Consider the following 26,500-nt stretch of genomic DNA (forward strand, 5'->3'; position numbering starts at 1 on the left):
AACAGAAAACAATAATGGATCCAATACTGAACCCGAGGGACTCCACTAATAACATTAGTCCTCGATGAGCAGTGTCCATTGATTACCACTCTCTGTCTTCTCCCCCTCAACCACCCCTTTATCCATAGCAGCAATTTGCCTCCAATGCCACACTGCTCCAATTTGTGCAGCAGTCTTCCATGTGCAACAGTATCAAAAGCCTTTCTAAGATCCAAGTATATAATATCAAAGTTATTCCCTGCATCCAGTTCTTTTGTGACTGCATCATAGTATCCAATCAAATTGGTCAAGCAAGACTTCCCCTTAACAAAACCGTGCTGTGTCTGAGCTATAACTGAAGTCTTGTCTAGATGATCCTGCAGTGCTTCTTTAACCAGTGCCTCCATTAATTTACCTGGAACAGAAGTTAAACTCACAGGTCTATAATTACTTGTGTCGCCCTTTGATCCTCCTTTGTGAATTGGGGTCACATTTGCACATCTCTAGTCCATGGGTACTTCCCCTGAGTCCAAGGAAGCTCTGATAATTATGGCTAAGGGTTTGCTTACTTCCTTTGCTGCCTCCTTTAATATAACTGGATAGATCCCATCCACCCCAGGTGCCTTTCTTGTATTTATCTTCAACAATTTCTCCTCCACTTTACTCTCAGTTATTACAAGATTCTCTAGCTTACTGCCAGAGTTGAATACACCTCTAGCATTCCCCTTGCGGAATAACTCCTCATGTGTGAATGTGGATGCAAAATATTCGTTCAGTTTGTTAGCTACCTGAGCAGGATCATCAACAGTTGACCCATCGATATCAAGTGGACCAATCTGATTCATCCCCTTCTTGCTAGAGTTTACATAATTATCACTACTGATAATCAGATCAAGAGTATTTCTCCCTCTAGTTGCCTCCCGAACATGCTGATGTAGAAAACAATCATCCAAAAAAGCCTTGCTAGTGTGTAAGTGACCAACCCACAAATTCCAATCAATATCTGTGAAATTAAAATCCCCCATTATAAGACTCTCTGATTTACTGGCCCACTCTATTTCCCTATACAGTTTCTTATTATACTCATCAGAGTCATTAGGCCTATAGCACACTTCTACTCTCAATGTTGATCTCCCAATGCTTATGTCACACCAAACTGACTCGACACTGCACTGTCCAGCGATGTCGACTGGCTTCACTTCCTTGGATTTCATGTGTTTCTTAACTAATAGCATAATCCCTCCTCCCTTCCTACCCTGTCTATCCTTTCTGTAGACATTGTACTCCCCAAATTCCAGTTCTGCATTCCTTATATTTGTGTGACACCACGTCTCTGAAATCCCCACAATATCTGTCTTTGATGTTTTGAGCAATACCTCAAATTCATCAAATTTATTTACTAAACTCCTAACATTGGTGTACACGCAAGTATACATGCACCTGTTCTTTTTCTTAGCTACCCTAACACAACCTATGTGTTTATTTGTACCCCAATGATTCCCAGCAGTCTCTGAAATATCCTGCATCTTATTTTCCAGGCTGCGGCTCATTCCAGTCGGAAGCAGTGCAATAATCACTTTCACCTCTGCCAGTGGCTACTGTTAATCTATTAGTCCTTGTATCCCCCAATCTAGCAGTTTTCCGACCCACCTAACACTGCCTCGATAGCATCAGCAAACATTCTTGCACCCTTTCTATTTAAGTGCATCCCATCCCTGTAGAAGCAGTCTCTCCTGTTAACAAGTACAGACCAGGCTGAAAAAAATTCTACCCTTTGAGCCGTGCACAATCCTTCCAGGGCCGAATTGATCGACAGGGCTCTCATCATATACTCCCTCCTATCGTGTCTGGGCAGAATTGCAGACACTTTCAAATTCAGCCCTAATTCACGGCTTTTTGTCAATAGTGACCTGTACTTGTTAAGTAATTCCGCCGGTCTCCTACTCTTAATATCATTAGTGCCAACGACATGACATGACCTGCTTATACTTGCTGTTCAGGTATAAGCAGGCCATGTCATGCTGTTTAACTGTAAAGTTGGCAGTTTTTGAAATAGTTCTGGACTTTCACCACTTGTTTTGATGACTGTCTTAGGTATAAGATGTTGTGTAAGCAAGTTCAACCATTATGAGAAGCATCTATAAACTAGTGAGTTTTAAGGCCTTGCAGCTGTCTGATTTTCTCCTTAACTTTTTGCATTTGTCAGTTGCTGGTTCTTTGGCTTCACAGCAGAACATAATTACCATTGTGGTAAAGGGAAGGGTTTTTGCTTCCATAAAGGTGACTACAATGATCTGAGACAGTTTTTAAATTCTGTACAGTGGAGCCAACTGATCGTGCACAAACAGCAAATTCTGAGTGGGAAGCTTTTCAAGGAACTAATCGTGGAAGCTACTAGGCTTTTCATACCGATTAAGTTAAGAAATATTGTTCAAGGTTTAGGCCTAAATGGATGTCAGATGAACTAATAAGACTTGTGGAAATAAAGAAAAATGCATTGGATGCATATAAATTATCAAGTAACACAGAAGCCTATGGCAGATATAAGCTAGTCTGTAAGCAATTCACAAAGGATGTTAGGCAAATGAAGGCAGATTACGAGAAATCTTTGGCAAATGATGCTAAGAAAAACAGCAAGGACTTCTTTACTTATATAAACTCTAGAAGGAAGGGGATGAATCAGATTGGTCCACTTGATATCAATGGTTTGACTGTTGATTATCCTGCTCAGCTAGCTGTTAATCTGAATGCATATTTTTCATTTCATCTACATTCACACATGAGGAGTTATTAAGGGAGGAAATGACAGAAGTTTATCAAACTGTAAAAGGGTGCTTAATGATTTTGTTATAACTGAGAGCAAAGTGGAGGAGAAATTGTTGAAGTTAAGCATAAGAAAGGCACCTGGGGTGGATGAGATCTATCCGGTGGCAAAGAAAGTAAGCAAACCCTTAGCCATAATTATGAGAGCATCCTTGGACTCAGGGAAGGTCCTCATGGAGTGGAGATGTGCAAATGTGTCCCCAAATCACAAAGGGTGACACAGGTAATTACAGACTTGTTAGTCTAACTTCTGTTCCAGGGAAAAATAATGGAGTCACTGGTTAAGGAAGCGAAGCAGGATCATCTAGACAACACTGTAGTTATAGTTCAGATACAACATGGATTTGTTAAGGGGAAGTCTTGTCTGTCAAATTTGATTGGATACTATGATGTGGTCACAAAGGAACTGGATGCAAAGAATAATTTTGATATCATATACTTGGATTTTAGAAAAGCTTTTGATACTGTGGCACATGGAAGACTACTGTTCAAATTGGAGCAGTATGGCATTAAGGGTAAGTTGTTACAATGGTAAAAGGATGGTTGAGTGGGAGAAGACAGAGAGTGGTTATCAATGGACACTGCTCTTCGTGGGCTAATTTTGAAAGTGGAGTACCCTAGGGTTTGGTGTTGGGCCCGTTGTTGTTTTCGGTATTTATCGATGATATCGATGAAGGTATATCAGGGTTAATGTCTAAGTTTGCAATCGATACAAAGGTTGTCAGGGTTGTTAATGGCAGTAATGATAGTATACGATTGTAACAGGATCTGGAAAAGTTGAGCCGACGGGCTGAGATTATACTGCATATGGGTAGCAGTAACCCCAGAGTAATGTATCAACTGGGTGGTACTACACTCAGGGTAGTGGAGAATGAAGAGGACCTGGGGGTAATTGTGCATTTAGATGTGAAGTTTTCTGAGCAGTGCAAAAAGGCTGCCAGAGTAGGTCATGGGGTCTTGTCAGTGATATACAGGAAAATTGCTAGCAGGGATAAGGGGGTGATTGTCCCCTTGTATAAGGCGATGGTCAGGACATACCTTGAGTACTGTATACCGGTCTGGAGGTCTCATTTTAGGAAAGATGTAGAGCTGCTAGAATGAGTACAGAAAAGGACAATGAGATTGGTGAGTGGAACAAAGGGTTCGTGTTACCAAGAAAGACTTAAGTTCTGTAAATTGCAGCTTCTGGAGACTAGGCACTTGCAAGGTGATCTAATTGAGGTGTATAAGGCCTTGAATGGATTTAGCAAGCTCAGTGCTAATGGGATTCCTCCTCTTGCTCAGATTACTCACCTGAGGGGGCATAAATTCAAATTGAGGAAAGACAGTTGAAGAATAGATTGCACAAATTCGCCTTTAGTCAGCAGGTGGTTGACAGTTGGAACAAACTTCAATCTGTTGTAGTGGAGGTCAACAACTGAAATAAGTTCAGGGCAGAACTAGACAAACATTTGGAGTCAATGGATTGGTGAAATAGGATGGGTGTATTTTTTTTGGCTGATGCTATATATGCTTGCTTTCTTGCATTATTAGTGGAGTCCCCCAGGGTTCAGTGTTGGGCCTACTATTGTTTTGTATATATTTATCAGTGATATATCATGCTTAATGTCGAAGTTTTCAGATGATACAAAGGTTGGCATGATTGTTAATGACAGTAATGGCGGTGTGCTACTGCAACAGAATCTTGAAAATTTGGGCAGATATGCTGAGAAGTGGCAACTGAAGTTTAATATTGACAAATGCAAAGTACTGCATATGAGTAGAAGTAACACCAGAGAAATGTACAAACTGTGTGGTAGAAAATGAAAAGGATCTGGAAGTAATTGTGCAGTCAGATATGAAATTTTCTGAGCAATGCAGACAGGCTGCCTGGGCAGGTCATGGGATATTGTCAATGATATACAGGAATTTTGCTAGTAGGGAAAAGGAGGTGATTATCCATTTGTATAAGGCAGTGGTCAGGTGAAATCTTGAGTACTGCGTACATAACTGAGAGCAAAGTGGAGGAGAAATTGTTGAAGTTAAGCATAAGAAAGGCACCTGGGGTGGATGAGATCTATCCTGTGGCAAAGAAAGTAAGCAAACCCTTAGCCATAATTATGAGAGCATCCTTGGACTCAGGGAAGGTCCTCATGGAGTGGAGATGTGAAAATGGTCTGGAGGCATCATTTTAGGAAGGATGTGGAGTTTCTTGAGCGTGTACAGACAAGGGCAACAAGATTGGTGAGGGGAATGGAGGGGTTCTCTTATCAAGAAAGGCTTAAGTTCTGCAAATTGCAGCGGCTGTTGACTAAGCACCTGTGAGGTGATCTGATTGAGGTGTATAAGACGTTGAATGGGTTGAACACTCTGAATTCTGATGGATTTCTTCCGCTTGCTCAGATTATAAACCTGAAGGAACATAAATTGAAATTGTGGAAAGGCAGTTGCAGAATAGATGTGTAGAAATTTGCCTTTAGCCAGCGGGTGGTTAATTGCTGGAATAAATTTCCATCTGTTGTTGTGGAAGTTGAAAGCTTAAATAAATTCATAGAGGGACTGGGGAAACATTTAGAGGGAATGGATGCATGAAATTGTTGTGTTTTTTTTTTTTTTGGCTGATGCTATGTAAGCTCATGTACTTGCTTTCTTGCATCATATGCCTCCATTACTACTGCTACTTGTTCTTGATCTTCTGAACTGCACTTTCAATTACATGCTTGTTGTAACTCTTGGTAACAGTTCCACACTCAGCAGCATCAAGAAATTAAGCATTACCTGGCATGAATACATGTTGTTTTAACTGTTTCATTGCAAGGTGCTCTACTTATCTTCATTTAAAGTTACAGCTTTTTATGTAATTAATTCTTCAGATTTTGATTTGATTTTTGTTTCCTTTGAGAGGGCAGTAGCCAGGTAACAATATTTAGATTAGATCTTTAAATGCATGATGTTGTACAACACTAAATGGATTATTATTTAATAAAAAAAATTACTACTTATAAATCTAATTTCTGATGAGCATTACAACTTGTTTTCATATATATATATATATATTTTTTTTTTTAACACTGAGAGGTGTGCCGCTAGCAAGTGTCATAAGGGCCACAAGTGACATGTGTAATGTGAGCTACCACTGACTTACGCCATCCAAAATCAACAGTCAGTGATGTTGTGATGTAATGGGTCTACCACTATTACATTTCCATTTAAAAGAACCATGTAAGCTCACTCCACATGAGGTGATAGTATGACAATCTTATAAGACATCCCTGCAAAGCATGAACAGGGATTAAAGTTTGTACAAACCCATATGTACAGAGCTTCACAACTTCAATTTTCATGAGAAAGCAGCAGCAGCAGCAGCAATCAGCAGTCTTGCTTTGCATCATGCAGTGGATTCCATATTTGGTCCAGAAAGCAGTGTGAATTGGTTTCTGGAGCGACAAATCTCACTGCACCCTATTCATTCCGATGGGTAGGTTGCCTGTAGATGTGGAGGAGGCGGCGAGGTTATGCTGTGTGACTGCCTGTCATGGTATGGCCTAAGACCTTTGATGGTTACGCAGAGAACCACAAACCTGAACATTTTGGACAATGCCGTGCTCCCCACAATGTGGCAGTTCTTGGGTACATACTCATGTTTGTTTCAACAGATTAAAATCCCATGCCATACTGCAAGATCAATACATTCCATCAGTAGCTCAACTGGCCACTGTTCTGTAGGAGGAATGGAAGGCTATACGTACCACAGTCTCACATTCATTCCTGGAAACCTACCATGGAGGGTGGAATGTTATATAGTAGCCAAAGAGGAACAGATATGTCATTGAAGTAGGTGGTAGCAGCATCACTGTGAAACTGACATGTATCCTGATACTTTTTTTGGAGGGGGAATGGTGTATTTAGAATCTTTAACACAGTGTTTCTATACCAACAAATCTGTGAATTACCAAAATATGGACTGATAAAGAACAAATCACATGGGCTGTCTTTGTATGTGTGCATACAACCACTTGGGTTTAAGCATCACAGATGTCTTTGTTTCTCATCTCCCTATTTCCCAAAAACAAAAGAGCTAAAAACAATTGTTAATAGCTGGATCAAAAGGGAGTAATGAGCAATACTGTAAAGGCTAGCAATAAATCCCTGAAGTTTTATTTCAATCTAATGTACAAGATTTTTAATATTTAAAAAGCATTACTTGGCCAGCTAGTTCCCTGAACCCTTTTCACATGAGCAAATCAGTGGTTCTCATTATCTGAAATGGGAAAGTAGGTTCAACATGTGGGTTCATTGCATTAATTACTTTCACCAGTGAGTTAATATTGGAATACGTTAAGGCTAACAATTGGGAAATTAACAGAGCACAATTGAAACAAAACACTGGATTGAAATCTATGGGAGTAGCAAAATACTTTTTTTTGCTGGTGCACAAAAGCCAATGGCTGTACTTGAATTTAAAGATATGAAATAGATGTAATATCTGTTTTCTAACCTTTGGGAATTAGAAAATAGATATTACATTTTAATTGAGTTTTAAGAAACATAAACCTTATTTCAAGTGAGAAATGTTTTTAAAAATTCAAGTGTTAGTAATTACTTGTAAAACACCATTTTCATCAATAGTACTTGCTGAAAATATAATTTAATATTAGTAACAATTCCCCCCCCCTGCCATTTTCATCATCACTGGAACAACTGATAATTGTTTCTTCTGCATGTAAAATTTTCTACATTGTCTGCATGTAAAATTACTCCTGATACAGAGTTCTTAAGTATAAACTGTAAGTTTCATTTAATTTCTTATTATTTTTATTTCATTTCCTGTAAATACTTTGTTCTCCTATCATATCATTCCTTTCCATTGAAACTTCTATCATTTCTTTTCTCGACTACTGTCAAGGGTAAAGGGAAGGGATGCTGCTTTTAGAAAGGTACTGAAACTGTCTCAGCCTGTTAGCATTAGCATTAGTAGAGGCATTTGATGCAAGAAAGCAAGCTTATGCAGCATCAGCCAAAAAAAAAAAAAAAAAAAACCCACTTCCACTTCACCCCTCTGTTTGTTCAAAATACCTGTCCAGCTGAGCCTTAAACTTATTTAGGCTATCAACCTCCACCACAAGGGATGGAAGTCTGTTCCACCAACCAACCACCCGTTGGCTAAAGGCAAATTTCCGCACGTCTATCCTACATCTGTCTTTCCTCAATTTGAATTTATGCCCTCTCAGGTGATTTTTCTGAGCTAGAGGAAAAATCCCATCAGCATTGAGCACGGTTAAACCATTCAAGGCTTTATACACCTCTATCAGATCACCTCGCTGGTGCCTAGTCTCCAGACACTGTAATTTGCAAAACTTAAGCCTTTCTTCGTAAGAGCACCCCTTTGTTCCATTCACTAATCTTGTTGCCCCTCTCTGTACTCGTTCCAGCAGCTCTACATCCTTCTTGAAATGAGGTCTCCAGACCTGTATACAGTACTCTAGGTGTGGCTTGACCATCGCCTTATACAATGGAATAATCACCTCCTTATCCCTGCTGGAAAATTTCCTGTATATCATTGACAATACTCCATGAGCTACTCTTGCAGCCCGTCTGCACTGCTCAGAGAACTTCATATCTGCCTGCACAACCACCCCCAAGTCCCTTTCATTCTCTACCACTGTCAGTGTAGTACCACAGAGTTGATACGTTGCTCTGGGGTTGCTGTTTCCCATGTGTAGTACTTTACATTTATCAATGTTAAACTTCATTTGCCACCTCTCAGCCCATCTGCTCAACCTTTCCAGATCCTGTTGCAGCAGCATAGTGTCAGTAGTGTCCTTGACAACCCTGCCAACCTTTGTATCGTCTGCAAACTTGGACATTAAGCCCGATATACCATCATCAATATCATTTATAAATACAGAAAACAATAATGGACCCAACACTGAGCCGTGAGGGACTCCACTAATAACATCAGTCCACGATGAGCAGTGTCCATTGATTACCACTCTCTGTCTTCTCCCCCTCAACCACCCCTTTATCCATAGCAGCAATTTGCCTCCAATGTCACACTGCTCCAATTTGTGTAGCAGTTTTCCATGTGCAACAGTATCAAAAGCCTTTCTAAGATCCAAGTATATAATATCAAAGTTATTCCCTGCATCCAGTTCTTTTGTGACTGCATCATAGTATCCAATCAAGTTGGTCAGGCAAGACTTCCCCTTAACAAAACCATGCTGTGTCTGAGCTATAACTGAAGTCTTGTCTAAATGATCCTGCAGTGCTTCTTTAACCAGTGCCTCCATTAATTTTCCTGGAACAGAAGTTAAGCTCACAGGTCTATAATTACTTGTGTCAGCCTTTGATCCTCCTTTGTGAATTGGGGACACATTAGCACATTTCCAGTCTATGGGTACCTCCCCTGAGTCCAAGGAAGCTCTCATAATTATGGCTAAGGGTTTGCTTACTTCCTTTGCTGCCTCCTTTAATATAACTGGATAGATCCCATCCACCCCGGGTGCCTTTCTTGTGTTTATCTTCAACAGTTTCTCCTCCACTTTACTCCCAGTTATTTCAAGATTCTGTAGCTTACTGCTAGAGTTGAATACACCTCTGGCATTCCCCTCGCTGAATAACTCCTCATGTGTGAATGTCAATGCAAAATATTCATTTAGTTTGTTAGCTACCTGAGCAGGATCATCAACACTTGACCCATCAATATCAAGTGGACCAATCTGATTCATCCCCTTCCTTCTAGAGTTTACATAAGTAAAGAACTCTTTGCTGTTTTTCTTTGCATCCCTTGCCAAGGATTTCTCGTAATCTACCTTCGCCTGCCTAACCTCCTTTGTAACTTGGTTGCATATCAACTTGTATCTATCATAGGCTTCTGTGTTATGTGTTAATTTGTATGTATCCCATGCATTTTTCTTCTCTGCCATATGCCTCATTAGTTCATCTGACATCCATTTTGGCCTAAACCTTGAACAATATTTCTTAGTTGGTATGTAAAGCCTAGTAGCTTCCAAGATAAGTTCTTTGAATGCTTCCCATTTTGAATTTGCTGTTGGTAACATCATCAGTTGGTCCCACTGTATAGAATTTAAATACTGTCTCAGTCCATCGTAGTCGCCTTTACGGAAGCAATAACCCTTCCCTTTACCCCTAATGGTAGTTACCTCTTTGAGTAACTCCCACTTCAGCACACTGTGATCACTGCCACCTAGTGGTTCATTTATCTGCAGATTCTTAATGCATGAAGAATCACTGCTGATAATCAAATCAAGAGTATTACTCCCTCTAGTTGCCTCCCGAACATGCTGATGTAGAAAACAATCATCCAATAAATCCACAAAAGTCCTGCTAGTGTGTGAGTAACCAGCCCCCAAATTCCAGTCAATATCTGGGAAATTAAAATCTCCCATTATAAGACACTCTGATTTACTGGCCCACTCTATTTCCCTGTACACTTCCTTATTATACTCATCAGAGTCATTAGGCCTATAGTACACTCCTACTCTCAATTTTGATCTCCCAATGTTTATGTCACACCAAACTGACTCGACACTGCACTATCCAGCGATGTCGACTGGCTTCACTTCCTTGGTTTTTATGTGTTTCTTAACTAATAACATAACCCCTCCTCCCTTCCTATCCTGTCTATCCTTTCTGTAGACGTTGTACTCCCCAAATTGCAGTTCTGCATCCCTTATATCTGTGTGACACCACGTCTCTGATATCCCAACAATATCTGCCTTTGATGTTTTGAGCAATACCTCAAATTCATCAAATTTATTTACTAAACTCCTAACATTGGTGTACACGCAAGTATACCTGCACCTGTTTCTATTCTTAGCTACCCTAACACAACCCATGTGTTTACTTGTACCGCAATGGCTCCCAGCAGTCTCTGAAATACCATGCATCTTGTTTTTCAGGCTTCTGCTCATTCTAATAGAAGCAGTGCAAGAATCTCTTTCACCTCTGCCAGTGGCTACTGTCAATCTATTGGTCTTTGTCTCCCCCCAAGCTAGCAGTTTTCCGACCCACCTAACACTGCCTCGATAGCATCAGCAAATATTCTTGCACCCTTTCTATTTAAGTGTATCCCATCCCTGTAGAAGCAATCTCTCCTGTTAACAAGTACAGTCCAGGCTGAAAAAAATTCTACCCCTTGAGCCTTGCACAATCTTTCCAGGGCCGAATTGATCGACAAGGCTCTCATCATATACTCCCTCCTATCGTGTCTGGGCAGAATTGCAGACACTTTCAAATTCAACCCTAATTCTCGGCTTTTGTTCAACAGTGACCTGTACTTGTTAAAAACTGTTTTATTTGTAGTGTTAAATTAAGCAAAGAAAAGTAGTAAACACTCTTTGTTTATGTCAAAACTAGAGGGGAAAGGAATGAATAAGGCCAGACTACTGGATATTAGCATTAGCATTAGTAGAGGCATTTGATGCAAGAAAGCAAGCTTATGTAGCATCCGCCAAAAAAAAAAAAAAAAAAAAGTAACATAAATAAATAAAAATAACCACTTCCACTTCACCCCTCTGTTCGTTCGAAATACCTGTCCAGCTGAGCCTTAAACTTATTTAGGCTATCAACTTCCACGACAAGGGATGGAAGTCTGTTCCAACCACCCGCTGGCTAAAGGCAAATTGCCGCACGTCTATCCTACATCTGTCTTTCCTCAATTTGAATTTATGCCCTCTCAGGTGATTTTTCTGAGCTAGAGGAAGAATCCCATCAGCATTGAGCATGCTCAAACCATTCAAGGCTTTGTACACCTCTATCAGATCACCCCGCTGGTGCCTAGTTTCCAGACACTGTAATTTGCAAAACTTAAGCCTTTCTTCGTAAGAGAACCCCTTTGTCCCATTCACCAATCTAGTTGCCCTTCTCTGTACTCGTTCCAGCAGCTCTACATCCTTCCTGAAATGAGGCCTCCAGGCCTGTATACAGTACTCTAGGTGTGGCCTGACCATTGCCTTATACAAGGGAATAATCACCTCCTTATCCCTGCTAGAAAAATTCCTATATATCATTGACAATACACCATGAGCTACTCTTGCAGCTCGTCTGCACTGCTAAGAGAACTTCATATCTGCCTGCACCACCACCCCCAGGTCCCTTTCATTCTCTACCACTGTCAGTGTAGTACCACAGAGTTGATACGTTCCTCTGGGGTTGCTGTTTCCCATATGTAGTACTTTACATTTGTCAATGTTAAACTTCATTTGCCACCTCGAAGCTCATCTGCTCAACCTTTCCAAATCCTGTTGCAGCAGCATAGTGTCAGTAGTGTCCTTGACAACCCTGCCAACCTTCGTATCATCTGCAAACTTGGACATTAAGCCTGATATACCATCATCAATATCATTTATAAATACAGAAAACAATAAAGGCCCCAATACTGAACCCTGAGGGACTCCACTAATAACATTAGTCCACGATGAGCAGTGTCCATTGATTACCACTCTCTGTCTTCTCCCCCTCAACCACCCCTTTATCCATAGCAGCAACTTGCCTCCAATGCCACACTGCTCCAATTTGTGCAGCAGTCTTCCATGTGCAACAGTATCAAAAGCCTTTCTAAGATCCAAGTATATAATATCAAAGTTATTCCCTGCATCCAGTTCTTTTGTGACTGCATCATAGTATCCAATCAAATTGGTCAGGCAAGACTTCCCCTTAACAAAACCATGCTGTGTCCTAGCTATAACTGAAGTCTTGTCTAGATGATCCTGCAGTGCTTCTTTCACCAGTGCCTCCATTAATTTTCCGGGAACAGAAGTTAAACTCACAGGTCTATAATTACTTGTGTCAGCCTTTGATCCCCCTTTGTGAATTGGGGTCACATTTGCACATCTCCAGTCAATGGGTACCTCCCCTGAGTCCAAGGAAGCTCTCATAATTATGGCTAAGGGTTTGCTTACCTCCTTTGCTGCCTCCTTTAATATAACTGGATAGATCCCATCCACCCCAGGTGCCTTTCTTGTGTTTATCTTCAACAATTTCTCCTCCACTTTTCTCTCAGTTATTACAAGATTCTCTAGCTTACTGCTAGAGTTGAATACACCTCTGGCATTCCCCTCGCTGAATAACTCCTCATGTGTGAATGTCGATGCAAAATATTCATTTAGTTTGTTAGCTACCCCAGCAGGGTCATCAACAGTTGACCCATCGATCTCAAGTGGACCAATCTGATTCATCCCCTTCCTTCTAGAGTTTACATAAGTAAAGAACTCTTTGCTGTTTTTCTTCGCATCCCTTGCCAAGGATCTCTCGTAATCTGCCTTCGCCTGCCTAACCTCCTTTGTAACTTGGTTACAGATCAACTTGTATCTATCATAGGCGTCCGTGTCACGTGTTAATTTGTATGTATCCCATGCATTTTTCTTCTCTGCCATATGCCTCATTAGTTCATCTGAAAACCATTTAGGCCTAAACCTTGAACAATATTTCTTAGTTGGTATGTAAAGCCTAGTAGCTTCCACGATAAGTTCTTTGAATGCTTCCCATTTTGAATTTGCTGTTGGCAATATCATCAGTTGATCCCACTGTATAGAGTTTAAATACTGTCTCAGTCCATTGTAGTCGCCTTTACGAAAGCAATACCCCTTCCCTTTACCCCTAATGGTAGTTACCTCTTTGAGTAACTCCCACTTCAGCACACTGTGATCACTGCCACCAAGTGGTTCATTTATCTGCAGATTCTTAATGCATGAAGAATCACTACTGATAATCAAATCAAGAGTATTACTCCCTCTAGTTGCCTCCCGAACATGCTGATGTAGAAAACAATCATCCAATAAATCCACAAAAGCCTTGCTACTGTGTGAGTGACCAGCCCCCAAATTCCAGTCAATATCTGGGAAATTAAAATCCCCCATTATAAGACTCTCTGATTTACTGGCCCACTCTATTTCTCCGAACAGTTTCTTATTATACTCATCAGAGTCATTAGGCCTATAGCACACTCCTACTCTCAATTTTGATCTCCCAATGCTTATGTCACACCAAACTGACTCGACACTGCACTGTCCAGCGATGTCGACTGGCTTCACTTCCTTGGATTTTATGTGTTTTTTAACTAATAGCATAACCCCTCCTCCCTTCCTATCCTGTCTATCCTTTCTGTAGACATTGTACTCCCCAAATTCCAGTTCTGCATTTCTTATATCTGTGTGACACCACGTCTCTGAAATCCCCACAATATCTGCCTTTGATGTTTTGAGCAATACCTCAAATTCATCAAATTTATTTACTAAACTCCTAGCATTGGTGTACACACAAGTATACATGCACCTGTTCTTTTTCTTAGCTACCCTAACACAACCCATGTGTTTACTTGTACCCCAATGATTCCCAGCAGTCTCTGAAATATCCTGCATCTTATTTTCCAGGCTGCGGCTCATTCCAATAGAAGCAGTGCAAGAATCACTTTCACCTCTGCCAGTGGCTACTGTTAATCTATTAGTCCTTGTATCCCCCCCAATCTAGCAGTTTTCCGACCCACCTAACATTGCCTCGATAGCATCAGCAAACATTCTTGCACCCTTTCTATTTAAGTGTATCCCATCCCTGTAGAGATATGAATGGCATAACTGTTGATGATCCTGTTCAGGTTATTCATAACCTGAATAAGTATTTTGCATCTACACATGAAGTTTTATGGATGGGAATTCCAGAAATATATCAAATTCTAACACTTGAGGCAAAATATTTTTGTTACAACTGAGAGGACAGTGAAGAAAAATTGTTGAATATATAGGTAAATGAGGCATCTGGGCAGTTAGGATCTATCCAATTATATTAAAAGAAAAAATAAAACATTAGCTATAGTTATAAACCATAACTATACAGTTACAATACAGTATAGTTATGAGAGCATCCTTGGATTTAGGGGGAGGGGTTCCAAAAATTGATCATGTGCAAATGTCTCCCCTATTCACAAAAGGAAATCAAAGGGCGAAGTGAACTTGCTGACCTGTGAACTTGACTTCTCTTTCAGGGAAAGATATCAGAGTCAGTGATTAAAGAAGTAATGCAGGGCCAGCTAGATAGGAATGAAGTTATATGGCAGTCACAGGATTGATTTCTTAAGGGGGAGATCTTGTATGACCAGTCCTATTGGATACTATGACAAAGGAACTGCATGCAAAATTATAATTTTTAAAATCATATACTTAGATTTCAGAAAGCTTCTGATACTGTTCAAATTTGAGCAGTGTGACATTAGGGATGAGTTCCTGCTATAGATAAAGGGATGATTAAAAAAGCTCTTCCTGGACTAATGTTATTAGTGAAGCCACCTCAGGATTCACTGCTGGATTCCTTATTATTTTCAATATGAAGGCATATCAGGCTTGTTTAAGTTTGGAGTTAATGCAAAGGGTGGCAGGGTGATTAATTGGTTAGTAACAGGAATCGAGGCATAGTACTGCAACAAGGTGTAGAAAAATTTCATAGATGGGCTGAGAAGTGGTAGTTGAATTTTAACATTGATAAATGGTAAGGTCCAGGGGCTCATATCTGGTAAGTATGGGCTTGGCACACCCAGAGTCCTGAGCTGGATATCATCATTCTTCTCTTTCTTGGTGATTCTACTTCTCTCTTTCTCTCCTTTATATAGCTAATAATAATAATAATACGTATGAGCAGCAGTAATTCGTACTGTCTGACATGAAGTTCGAGCAGTGCAGGTGTAGCTGCAAGGATAGCTCATGGAGTTCTGTCAATAATATACAGAAATTTTGCAAAGACAAGGAAATGGTTATCCCTTTGTATAAAGCAATGGTATAAATGAAATAAATAAATAATCTTTATTGAGTGTATAATAGCATAGAAGTTATAGACAAAAAAATGTGTGTTCATCATAACAGGAAGCCAGAGGCAATTTATGACTAATTATTTATAAATATCTCTGTTACTCTGAATTTTTCGATGTTTATTATTTTATCTGTTTAAAGTATTAGTAGTGGCAGATGAAGCAAGCTTATAAAACACACACCAACTCATTAGTTACACTTGTATGGTCAAATAACCTTGAAATAATAGAAATGTACACATTACTAATAATATCAATTTCATAAAGTTAGTAATAAAATTTTCCATTTCATATTTTGCAAAATTTGTTCATTATGTCCATTTTCTTATCTTCTTTGTACTTTTATAATATCTGGACTTTCAATCGTATAAGTAAATTTATTTCGTGGAAAGCTAAATATAACAGAGAATATTTAAGTGTTTTTTTATATTTGTTAATCCAGTGAATATGCTTCAGGTTTCTATCTGTCTCTTTATTTAGTTAAAAACTAATTACAGATTAAAAAATTTAATAATCTAGAATGTGAACATCTTATTCGGCATATGCTGATCGTGGATCCGGAGAGGCGGCTAAGTGTTGATCAAATCCTGAGGCATAGGTGGCTTCAACAAGATGGCCCGGATTTAGAATTTGAACAGTTACTTAATCGGTACAGTCTGGTTAATGCTGTTGAAGATGTTGAAGCAGTTAGTGATATTGTGATAGACTTTGTAACACAACTGCCAGGTGTGACCAGAGAACAAGTGCTTGAGGTCAGTTTTTTTTATTATTATTATTTATTTATTATTATTATTTTTTTTTTATAAAAAGTTTCTTTTCAGATTTTTTAAATAGTCACTTAATGTGAAATGTAATGGACTATGCTGGACATTTCATTATCAAAAAGTATTATCGAAATTTATTTTAATAGAAAATTCCAGTTATAATTTATTTCAATTGGAAATTTTAATTTCATTTTTGAATATAGGAAAGCAGTTATGTTATTTGTTTCTTATGGTAATATCAAACAAAAAACGTTGTTCACTAGCATTAGCACTACGTCCATTGCATATCATAGGTAAGTTCAGGAGAATTGAAGAACAGTGGTAGTGATTGAGCTAGTGCAATTTTTAAATTGCACCAATTTTTTTCTTTGCAAAGAAAAAAATTGCTTTGTGCAATTTTTAAATTGCACTAGTTCAAAAAATTTTGATGTAAGAGAGCAAATTTCAAGTAACTTTCAAATTTTTCTATTAAAAATTTAGTTCACATTTCTTACATCAGTAAAACATCAGAGAAATTTTCTTAAAATGCAGATCATTGTAATCAGATCAAGAGCATTGGAAAGTTAAAATCCCCATTATGTGATGTTCTAGTTTTCCAGCTCACTATTTGTTTATATAGCTGTTCATTTTACTCATCACATAGTGTGCATAGTATTAGAGTCAGGCGCCACCTGTGGTTTCCCACATCTGCGCCATATGTTCGCTGTGAAGGAATACAGTACTACTGTAAATGCTAGAAAAGTGTTGTGTGTTGTATATGACATATTGCGTTAGGTTCTGTTGTGTGTCCTGGCATTTGGCCGCAGGGCCCCTAGTGGCACTCCACATTGCCCGCACACACCACTAGGAGGTAGCCAGTCTGCCCATTATTCTCTGGTTTGTCTCCGCCAGGGTCGCCAGAGCTTCCTGGACTAACATACTTATACTCTCTCATTTTTGTTTTCCCAGTATTTATCTCACACTAAATTGACTTAGCATGCACTGGCTACCTACATCGATTGGGTGCACAGCCTTAGATTCTATTTATTCTTAATCAGGAGCATAACTCTTCCTTCCCTCCATCCTGTCCTTTTTGTATGCATTGTACTCTCCGTGTTCAAATTCTGTATCTTTTATCAGAGTGGGATTATGTTTTCAGTATCCTATCTACATTTTATGACTTAACCAATATTTCAGATTCATTTAAATTTGTTTAGCATAATCCTAGCATTGGTGTACAAGCAAGTATACATACACTTGTTTTTATTTTTGGTAACCCTAACACAGCCCATGTATTTGCTTGTCCCATGAGGACCCTCAGCAAGTCTTATAATTCTTTACACCTTGATTTCCCTCCATCCCAATAGATGCATAGTGGCATAGTGTTTTGTGGAAGGTGCCACCAGTGGTTTCCCACATCTGTACCTTAGTACTTTGTGAAGGTAGCCCTGCCATTCCATTTCTAAGTGCATTTATTGCTTTCCAGGTGGTGGGTGTCTCCTTGGGCTTTGTAGTGGGAAGCCCAGGCACTGAAACAAATAAAATAACTCAAATCCTGGTAATGTAAACTCTTCTTCTGGGACAACAAGGTCCCTACTAGAAAACTCAGTCAGTGACCCAGATAATGTCACTTCATCAAAGAGACATCAAACTGAAGAAATATCAGATCCAATACTTCTATACCTAATAAAATCAAATATGAAATTCTCTGAGCAGTGCAGACATGCCACTAGATCAGATCATGGGGTTTTTTTCAGTGATATACAGAAACTTTACTAGGAGGAATAAGGAGGTGATTATCCCTTGTACAAAGCCATCATCAGGCCACATCTTGAGAATTGTATACTGATCTGGAGGCCTCACTTTAGGAAGGATGTAGAACTGCTTGAACAGGTGCAGAAAAGTGCAACCAGATTGGCGAAGGGAATGAAAATGAAAGGTACTTATCTAGAAAGGCTTCAGGCGACTAGGAATCTGCATGGTGATCTGATTGAGGTGTTTAAGTCCTTGATTGGACTGAGTAAGCTGAATGTGAATAGAATTCTTCCTATTTCTGAGACTACACTCATGAGAGGGCATAAATTTAAGTTGAAGGATGGTTGCAGGATAGATGATGTGGGGAAGTTTTCCTTTGGCCAGTAGGTGGTTGATTGTTGGAACAGGCTTCCATCTGTTGTGGTAGGAATGGATGATTTGAATTAATTCAAGGAAGAATTAGAAAAATTCTTGAACGATATGGACGGGAGAAGTGTGTAGTGGTTTTTTTTCTTTTTTTTTTCTAGCTGATGTTATATAATCTTGCTTTCTTGCATCATTTGCTACTACAACTCTTTATATATTCTACTTTTGAGAAGATTAAAATTTCACCCTTCTTTATTTAGAATGGTTTGGAAGGCTGCTCTAAATCAGTCATGTGGCTTTGTTCAGGCAACATCTTCATAGAGACCAGAAGTGACAAACATTCAGAACAGCTTTTCTGAGCTACATCCATTTTGGAAATGCTAATCGTAGTTACACTCGACAAGACACTGAATTCATCCCAAGGCATTATCTCAGAATGGGATCTCCTTGAAGTCTGAAGAGAAAATCTGTTCAGAACTAAAAATTCAAGGAGTGAAAGCTGCAAAATGGGTGTTCATCTGTAGTAGATGGGAATCTTCTTCCTACTAGATATTTAATTCATCAGTGTCCTCTAATTCGATCTTTAAGTGCCAAAAATATGAACATTTACTATTACTAATGGCCTTTCATTGAACCCTTGAAAGTGCTCGATATGGTGCAAAGGACCACAAAATATCATGTTCAACCACATAACGCACAGGCATTAACTGCTAAGGAGAGCACTCTGGATACTCACAAGCATGTCAGGAAGGAAGAAAAAGAAATACAGACTTAAGGCAGAGCTGAACATACGAGGGTGGTTCAATAAAGAATCACCCTCACCTACTTCCACATATATCGCAGAGTCGTGATATTTTGTGTGTAGCATCATACATATCTCTGTATTAAAGGTGTAAAATTTTAGCCGTGTGTCTTAATTTGTTTATCTCTTACACAGCTGAACATGTGATGAAGTAGCATTATGGACAAAGTTGAAGCCAGAGCTGTAATACAGTATCTGTTCTTGAAGGGGATATCTCCTAAAGAAATCCACCAGGAGATTATTGCTGTATATAAGGATGAAGCCCCATCCTATGGCGTTGAAGCACTGGCATAGACAGTTTAGGTGTGGTCGGACATCAGAAGAATATGAGCCCATTCCAGATCGTCCCCATTCAACTATTGATGACAGCACGATCAGAAAAGTGGAGTCATTAACCATGGAAGATCGCCAGATATCTGTGCGTGAATTGTCCCAGGAGGTGAAGATTAGTGTGGGCTCTGTTGAAACAGTCCTTCATGACCAACTCCATTTACGGAAATTGAGTGCAAGATGGATTCCCCGATTATTGACTAGTTTCCAGAAGACCGATCGACAACGAAAATCGCAAGAGTTGTTAGCCCTGTGCCAAAAAAATGAGGAGGACTTTTTCTCTCATCTAATCACTCAGGATGAAAGTTGGATACAACATTTCAACCCTGAAAATAAAAAGCAGTGCATGGAATGGCGACATCACAGTTCCCTCCCCCAAGAAGGCAAGGTTCCAAGCGTCAGCAGGAAAGGTCTTGCTTACAGTGTTTTAGAATGAGAAAGACATAATAATGACTGATTACCTGCCGAAAGGTAAAACAATTACAGGTGCCTATTATGCCAACTTACTCAGAAAATTACAGGAGAAAATCAAAACATGTAGGCATGGCATGCTGTCCAAAGGTGTGAGAATTCTTCAAGGCAATGCCCCAGTTCATACTTCTGAAATTGCAGTAACATAAGTGGTCACTTGTGGATATGAAATACTGTCCCATCCAGCCTACTCACCTGATCTTGCACCATCGGACTTCTTCTTGTCTTCCCTCAAATCATTTCTTCGGGGGACCCACTTCCCTGGGCGTCTCCGTAGCCAGGTGAGAAGGAGCAACAGTGCGTAGCACACGCTTCTTGATTAGACTGGGGTTCGAGCCCGTCACCACCAAATACGAAGGATGCGGAAAGGTCAGAGAATGACCACCGCATTTTCCCGGAGCAATATGGCCTTAGTTGCTAATGCTCCTAAAAAAAAAACCAAATAACAATAACAATCCACTTCCCTGATGATGAGACACTCATTTCTGCAACAGAGTCATGGTTCAAAGACCAACCTCACCACTTCTACAAAAACGGTATTCATAGCCTCATCCATCAATGGGAAAAATGTGTAAATCTGCACGGTGGCTGTGTAGAGAAGAACTAAAACCTGTGCCAAGAATCAACAGGCTAGCACCTCTGTAGCTAGATCAGGGCGATTCTTTATTGAACCACCCTCGTACCAGCAAAATTAAGAGCCCGAGGAGTGATAGCCGATATCTATGAAGAAGTAGAGATGACTAGTCCCAGCTAGGGTTCTTATTATTATTACTTACATTTAATGCCCCTAAACTGCTGATTTCCATTAAAATGGGGTATATGAAGAGTCTTATAAGACTTTAACATTCCTGCTCTGTTTGTGATGTTTTAGGTGCCAAAAATATGGTCATCCATCGATGGGGGAAAATGTGTAAATCTGCACGGTGGCTATGTAGAGGACTAAAACTTGTGCCAAGTATCAACAGGCTAGCTCCTATGCAGCTAGTTCAGGGCGATTCTTTATTGAACTACCCTTGAACTACCATGAAGCAAGAAAAGCAGTGAATCTTTCAAATACCAATGAACCTGCATACACTCAGAAGGTAACAAGGAGATGTTCCCCTGGAACATCTCCTTGTTACCCCAAAATGACTGTCTTGCCAAAAGAGTAATTTTCTTTTAATTGCTGCTGCTGTTGTTTGGTTTTTAGGAGTATTAGCAACTAAGGCCATATTGCTCCGGGGATATGCGGTGGCCATCCTCTGTATTTGGTGGTCATGGGCTCAAACCCCGGTCTAATCAAGAAGCGTGTGCTACGCACTGCTGCTCCTGCCCACCTGGCTATGGAGGCGCCCTTTTAATTGCACATTACTTACTAAGCTCACAAAAAGTTGCACAGAAGGACCAATAAGCTGCCACTCCTATATCTGTACCATCTAATACTCCACTGGTAGCAAAATAAAGGAGCAGAAAAAATCATATAAAAACCTGAAGTATGGATGGCAGGGTGAGGGGGATAACAGACATTTCAGTCTTTGAACTCTTTGCAGAGGAAGAAAGGGACACAGGATAGTTTCCCTGTGAGGGGGGATATCAAAACGTTTTCCCACTAACCATGTTCTACATGTCCCAGGAGGTAGAGATTTGGAACATATATCACTCCTCTATGTAGTCACCACCCAAAGCAACACATTTCTACCATCTTTTGTGCCACTTCCTTGTGTCATTTTTGTAGACGGTCTCACTTTGCTCTTGAAACTATGCGTCTGTCACAGAAATAATCTCTGCATTGCCAAAAAATGCTTTCCATTCAAAAATGATTTCAGCTGCAGAAAGAGAAAGAAGTCAGAAGGGGGCAGTATATGAAGTCCTAGATCTGTAGTGTGATAGCAGTGTGGGCTGGTGCATTGTCATGAAGCAAAAAGATGCTTTTGCTGAGCATTTCACATTGCTTTTCCTTAATTCTCACATGTAATTGCTTCAGTAAGTTGCTATAGTAATGTGCATTTACATTGACAGTGGTATCCTTCTCCAAGTAATCTGTGAGAATACCGGCAAACTCATCCCAGAAAAATGTCAAGAACACCTTCCCTGCAGATGGTGGCATTCTGCCCTTTTTGGGAGTTGTTGATGATAGATGCTTCCATTGTTTTGAACCTTGTTTTGTTTCTGGGTCAAAATGATCTATCCATGATTCATTCATGGTCACCAGTCGACAGGTCAGGATCACTGTCACACATGGCATTCAATTCAACAGATCAGGCCTGCCTTTTTTTCTTTATGAAAACATGTGGGCAAGCAAGGAATCCATCATGCTGAGTTCTTATTCATATTCAAATCATTGTGAATTATGCTCTCAATAGTTTATCTCAGCCTCAGCAACTATCCATCTGTTTAATTGTTATCAGGGATCATTGAGGATCAACTGTTCATAAATTCAGCAGTGTATGATGTGGATAGCCATCCACTTCTTTCCTCATCTTGTACTCTCTCCCTGCCACACTTGAACTGTCTCCACTAATATTTTACATCATACGATGGAAGATATCCCCCATACACTTTAGACATCTCTTCGCTGTTTTTGCCTTGCAAAAACAGGAATTTGATAATGGATCGATATTCATCTTTATCCGTGATTCGATATTCATCTTTATCCGTGATTCGATATTCATCTTTATCTGTGATTCGATATTCATCTTTATCTGTGATTTTATATTCATCTTTATCCAATTTTACTCTGTCACACATTCAGCTCTGTAACAAAAGAAACAGAGTTAAAAAACAGCAAAACTTCTGGCATGTATTACTAGATAAACAAGCAATACAGTCAATAAAACATAATGTTCATAGAATGCACATAAGGTCAATTTTTGATACCCGACTTGTACTCCCCCCCCAAAAAAAAAAGATAAGGCCAAGGCAGGCAAGCCCTCAACACTTCAGAACCAACTGACAGATCTGCCAAGCCAAAATGGTGGCTAAATTCCTTATATTGGAATTGTTGTGGACCCCCATCATAATGCCAAAGATACAGGAAAGATTCATAAAGGCAAATGATAACCTTTTCTTACTGTCACATGTAGGAATAGGACTACCCTTGGAGGAATTGCTCTCCTTGTTGGCAACCAGACCTGTTTCAGTTTATACCAATATAAAAGTGGTAGTAATTTACCTTACAATAGGATTTTTATTAACTGTCTGCTCCATCTCTTTGCCAGCTGAGCCTGACTTTCCCCAAACAGACCTTGGCGAGCAGTTGCTTTCTTCCATTTTACTTCTCTCAAATTCCAATGGATATAACACCCCATGTAGTAGTGCCAACATTAATGGAAGGTAACATGTCATAGAGCATATGCCTGCTGACAATGACCTCTGCCCTCTGAATCTGGGAGGTAACATCATCTTCTTCTTCCACATACCTACCCATACATTTTCTGCTATTGATCTTTCAGTTTGTTCGCCTCCTCACTTTCCTTCACTTACTTGGGAAGTGGAGGCCTGTATAGAAATGATTACTTCCTTGTGATACTACCCTACTTAAGGGAGACTATTTCTTCTTTTTAGATTATTGCAGTGGAAGATTGGTTAGGCTTACTGGAATGCTTTCCAGCATCTGTCAAAGTTCAGCATCACTACATTGTAATTGTTGTGAACCTCAACATTCCAGAGTTCAGCATTCCTGCATTGGAATTGTCGTGGACCCCAGCATGGAATTCTGGAGTCCACAGCATGAGAGAAGTGACGTGGGATGGTAAATAACAGGAAAAAATATTTCCGTGATCAGAAACTAATTTGGAATCATGAGGATGGACCCTACAATTATCAAGAAGTAAGATACATTTAGAATTTGGACTCTTTCCCCATATCACATAAATTCTTTTGAACTGCTGGAATGAATTCATGAGTGAACCAATCTTTAAAAATTTCCTTATCCATCCAAGCATTTTTGGGCCTTATAAGTCACCGGCAAATGCATAATTCCCTTCATTGCTAGTGCACAGTAGTCTTTACTAATTACTAAAGACTTAATTCTACGTTGGCCCAATGCATTTGCACACATAAGAACTGTCACACTTTCTTTATTTTGCTTAAAACCACATACACTTGTTTCTTTGCAACCTGCCAATACTTTTTGTGGCAAACATTTCCAGTAGAGACCAGTTTCATCAGCAATGTATATTTGGTTAGCTGTAAGATTATTGTCATTAACAAGCTTCTCAAATGTCATACTGTATTCTCTAGCCGCCTCTGTGTCAGCAGATTGTTTTTCTCCTGCAATGTCTTATTTTCTAATTCTGTGTCTTATCTTAAATTTAGTTAACCGTCCATCAGTAAAAGCAGTTGTATCAATGCCCATTTTTTTTCTTTCAAATCTTTTGTTTTGACAAAATCATTGACCCTGATATAGCCATACCTTCCGATCATTTTAATAAAAACCACGCATGCAGCACTATCTAAGTTTTCTAATTTTGGTTTGTGTAAATTTTTTCTATCAGCCATCTTATTGTTAGGTTCTGAACATGCAGTAAATTCTAAAAGCTGGTGCTTTGAATGTTTAATATCATATAATGTTCATGATCCAATATTATATTCTGCCATTGATACACTCCTATTAAGCTGTATTTTATTTTCTTTATTATATCAGATTTGACACTAAGCTTTAATGTTGTTCTCCTTTTCTCTGTATGAGGTTTATTAACTTTAGGAGCTATAGTGAGGGGTTTTTAATATAAAATAAATATAAAACAGCAGTACAGAATATAACCTTGTATCAGTACAGAGTCCACTTTAAAAATGGTGAACATAAACAAATACAATAATCACATGACTTGCCGTTTTATTTTTTCAGCACTGCAAGACATCTGCTCTGAATGTAAATATCCTATCTGAATGTACCATTAGCTCAAATGTTCCATTATTTGGGATGCCATTATTTCGATAGTTTACTGTATTATATGATTTCTATTTTGTTCTATTATTTAAGAAATTCTTTTTAAGTAAATAGCGATTTTGAGTTTAAAGTTTTCAACCTTAACTTTTTTAATGATGAAATATGATCAGTGTTCTTCATAGATTCAATTATAAAATACTTTGTTTCCCAAAAACCTGATATTTTTTTCTTATTGAACAATTTAGTCAGTGCAAGGAAATTTGTATGATCAGTACAGTGCTATGTATCATTTGATGCTTGAAAAAATGAGAACTCATCAAAAGGTTTCTCTTCTTCCTCAAAATTTGCCTGTGACATCACAACCTCAAAGGAAAAGCAGTATAACTACTGGTGTGGGTGAGTTTTGTGAAGCTTAATTTGTTTCTCTTTATTTCTGATTAATAGGTACTTAAAACTAGCATACTAACCTAACTTGTATAAGGCAGTGGTTAGGCCACATCTTCAGCACTGCATACAGGTCTGGAATTCTCATTTTAGAAGGATATTGATCTGCTGGAATGGGTGCAGAGAGGGGCAGCAAGATTGGCAAAGGGAACAAAAAGGTAGTCTTACACCTAGTATGGAGACTAGGTCCCCATCATCTGAGCATTCTAAGCACCTCAGAAACAGTAGAACATTTAATTCATTTTGTAAAAATAGCAATAACTTATGTTCATCATATTCTTATCATACATTGTAACGATGCTTGCTGCATCTATTTTCATTGTTCACTCAGTAATGGATTATTTATTTAAATAATGTAGTTAAATTGGAATAAACCTATAAATGCAAAAATTGTTCGTTTTAGCAGGTCTTCAGGTTAGAATTAGTAAATTGCAACAAAAATTTAGCAATTTTGTTATCAGTTGGTTATTTCGTATGAATGAATATTTACTGGGAATTGATTTGCTTTTATTGACACCCTATAAATTGACTTACTTTTGTTTCTTGGACTCGACACTGAATTGCAGCTCTGTAAGTTCCAACGTCAAATGAGCATTTTTATTTCAAAGATTTTTACTATTTACTCTACATCTTTTCTGGGTTTGCACTATTTCTATCACTTGTTTATCATAATAAAATTAATATACATTCAAAAAAATTTTTTTTTTTTTTTTGTGTCCAAAAAGTCAGTCTTAAGGTTTCAGTGTAGGTGATAAATGGAGGATATTCTATAACAGAAGAGACCTTGGGTGTCAGGTATACTCATATTGATAAAATATATGAATGGCTGTTGTCATTGCTGCAGTTGAAAAAGAGACCCATATACCTTGAAAGCTCCTTGTATGTTGTTTATTTTATTGCTTTTATTCTATTTGATGTGCCACATATTTATTTTTATCACTTTTAATTGCTGTACCGCATATATTTATTTTTATCGCTTTTGATTGCTGTACTGCATATATTTATTTTTATCGCTTTTGACTGTTGTACCACATATATTTATCACTTTTGATTGCTATACCACATATTTTATTTATTTACTTTTAATATATTTTATGCTTGTAATTGTATTGTTTTGTTTA

The 26,500-nt window shown here is 38.9% G+C and overlaps 1 protein-coding gene across 1 annotated transcript in view; it reads left to right on the forward strand.

The window, feature by feature from the left end:
* The window catches only part of Sik3 (Salt-inducible kinase 3), a 474,358-nt gene that overhangs the window by 239,512 nt on the left and 208,346 nt on the right, over window positions 1-26,500 (forward strand). The window contains exons 7-8 of the mRNA XM_090388735.1: window positions 16,118-16,350; window positions 25,181-25,331. Coding sequence (XP_090244861.1) covers window positions 16,118-16,350; window positions 25,181-25,331 — 384 coding nt within the window. The remainder of the gene's footprint in view (window positions 1-16,117; window positions 16,351-25,180; window positions 25,332-26,500) is intronic.

Source organism: Mastigoproctus giganteus, chromosome 2, assembly GCF_048544385.1.
Source record: "Mastigoproctus giganteus isolate SK-2022 chromosome 2, ASM4854438v1, whole genome shotgun sequence".
NCBI classification, from domain to species: Eukaryota; Metazoa; Arthropoda; class Arachnida; order Uropygi; family Thelyphonidae; genus Mastigoproctus; species Mastigoproctus giganteus.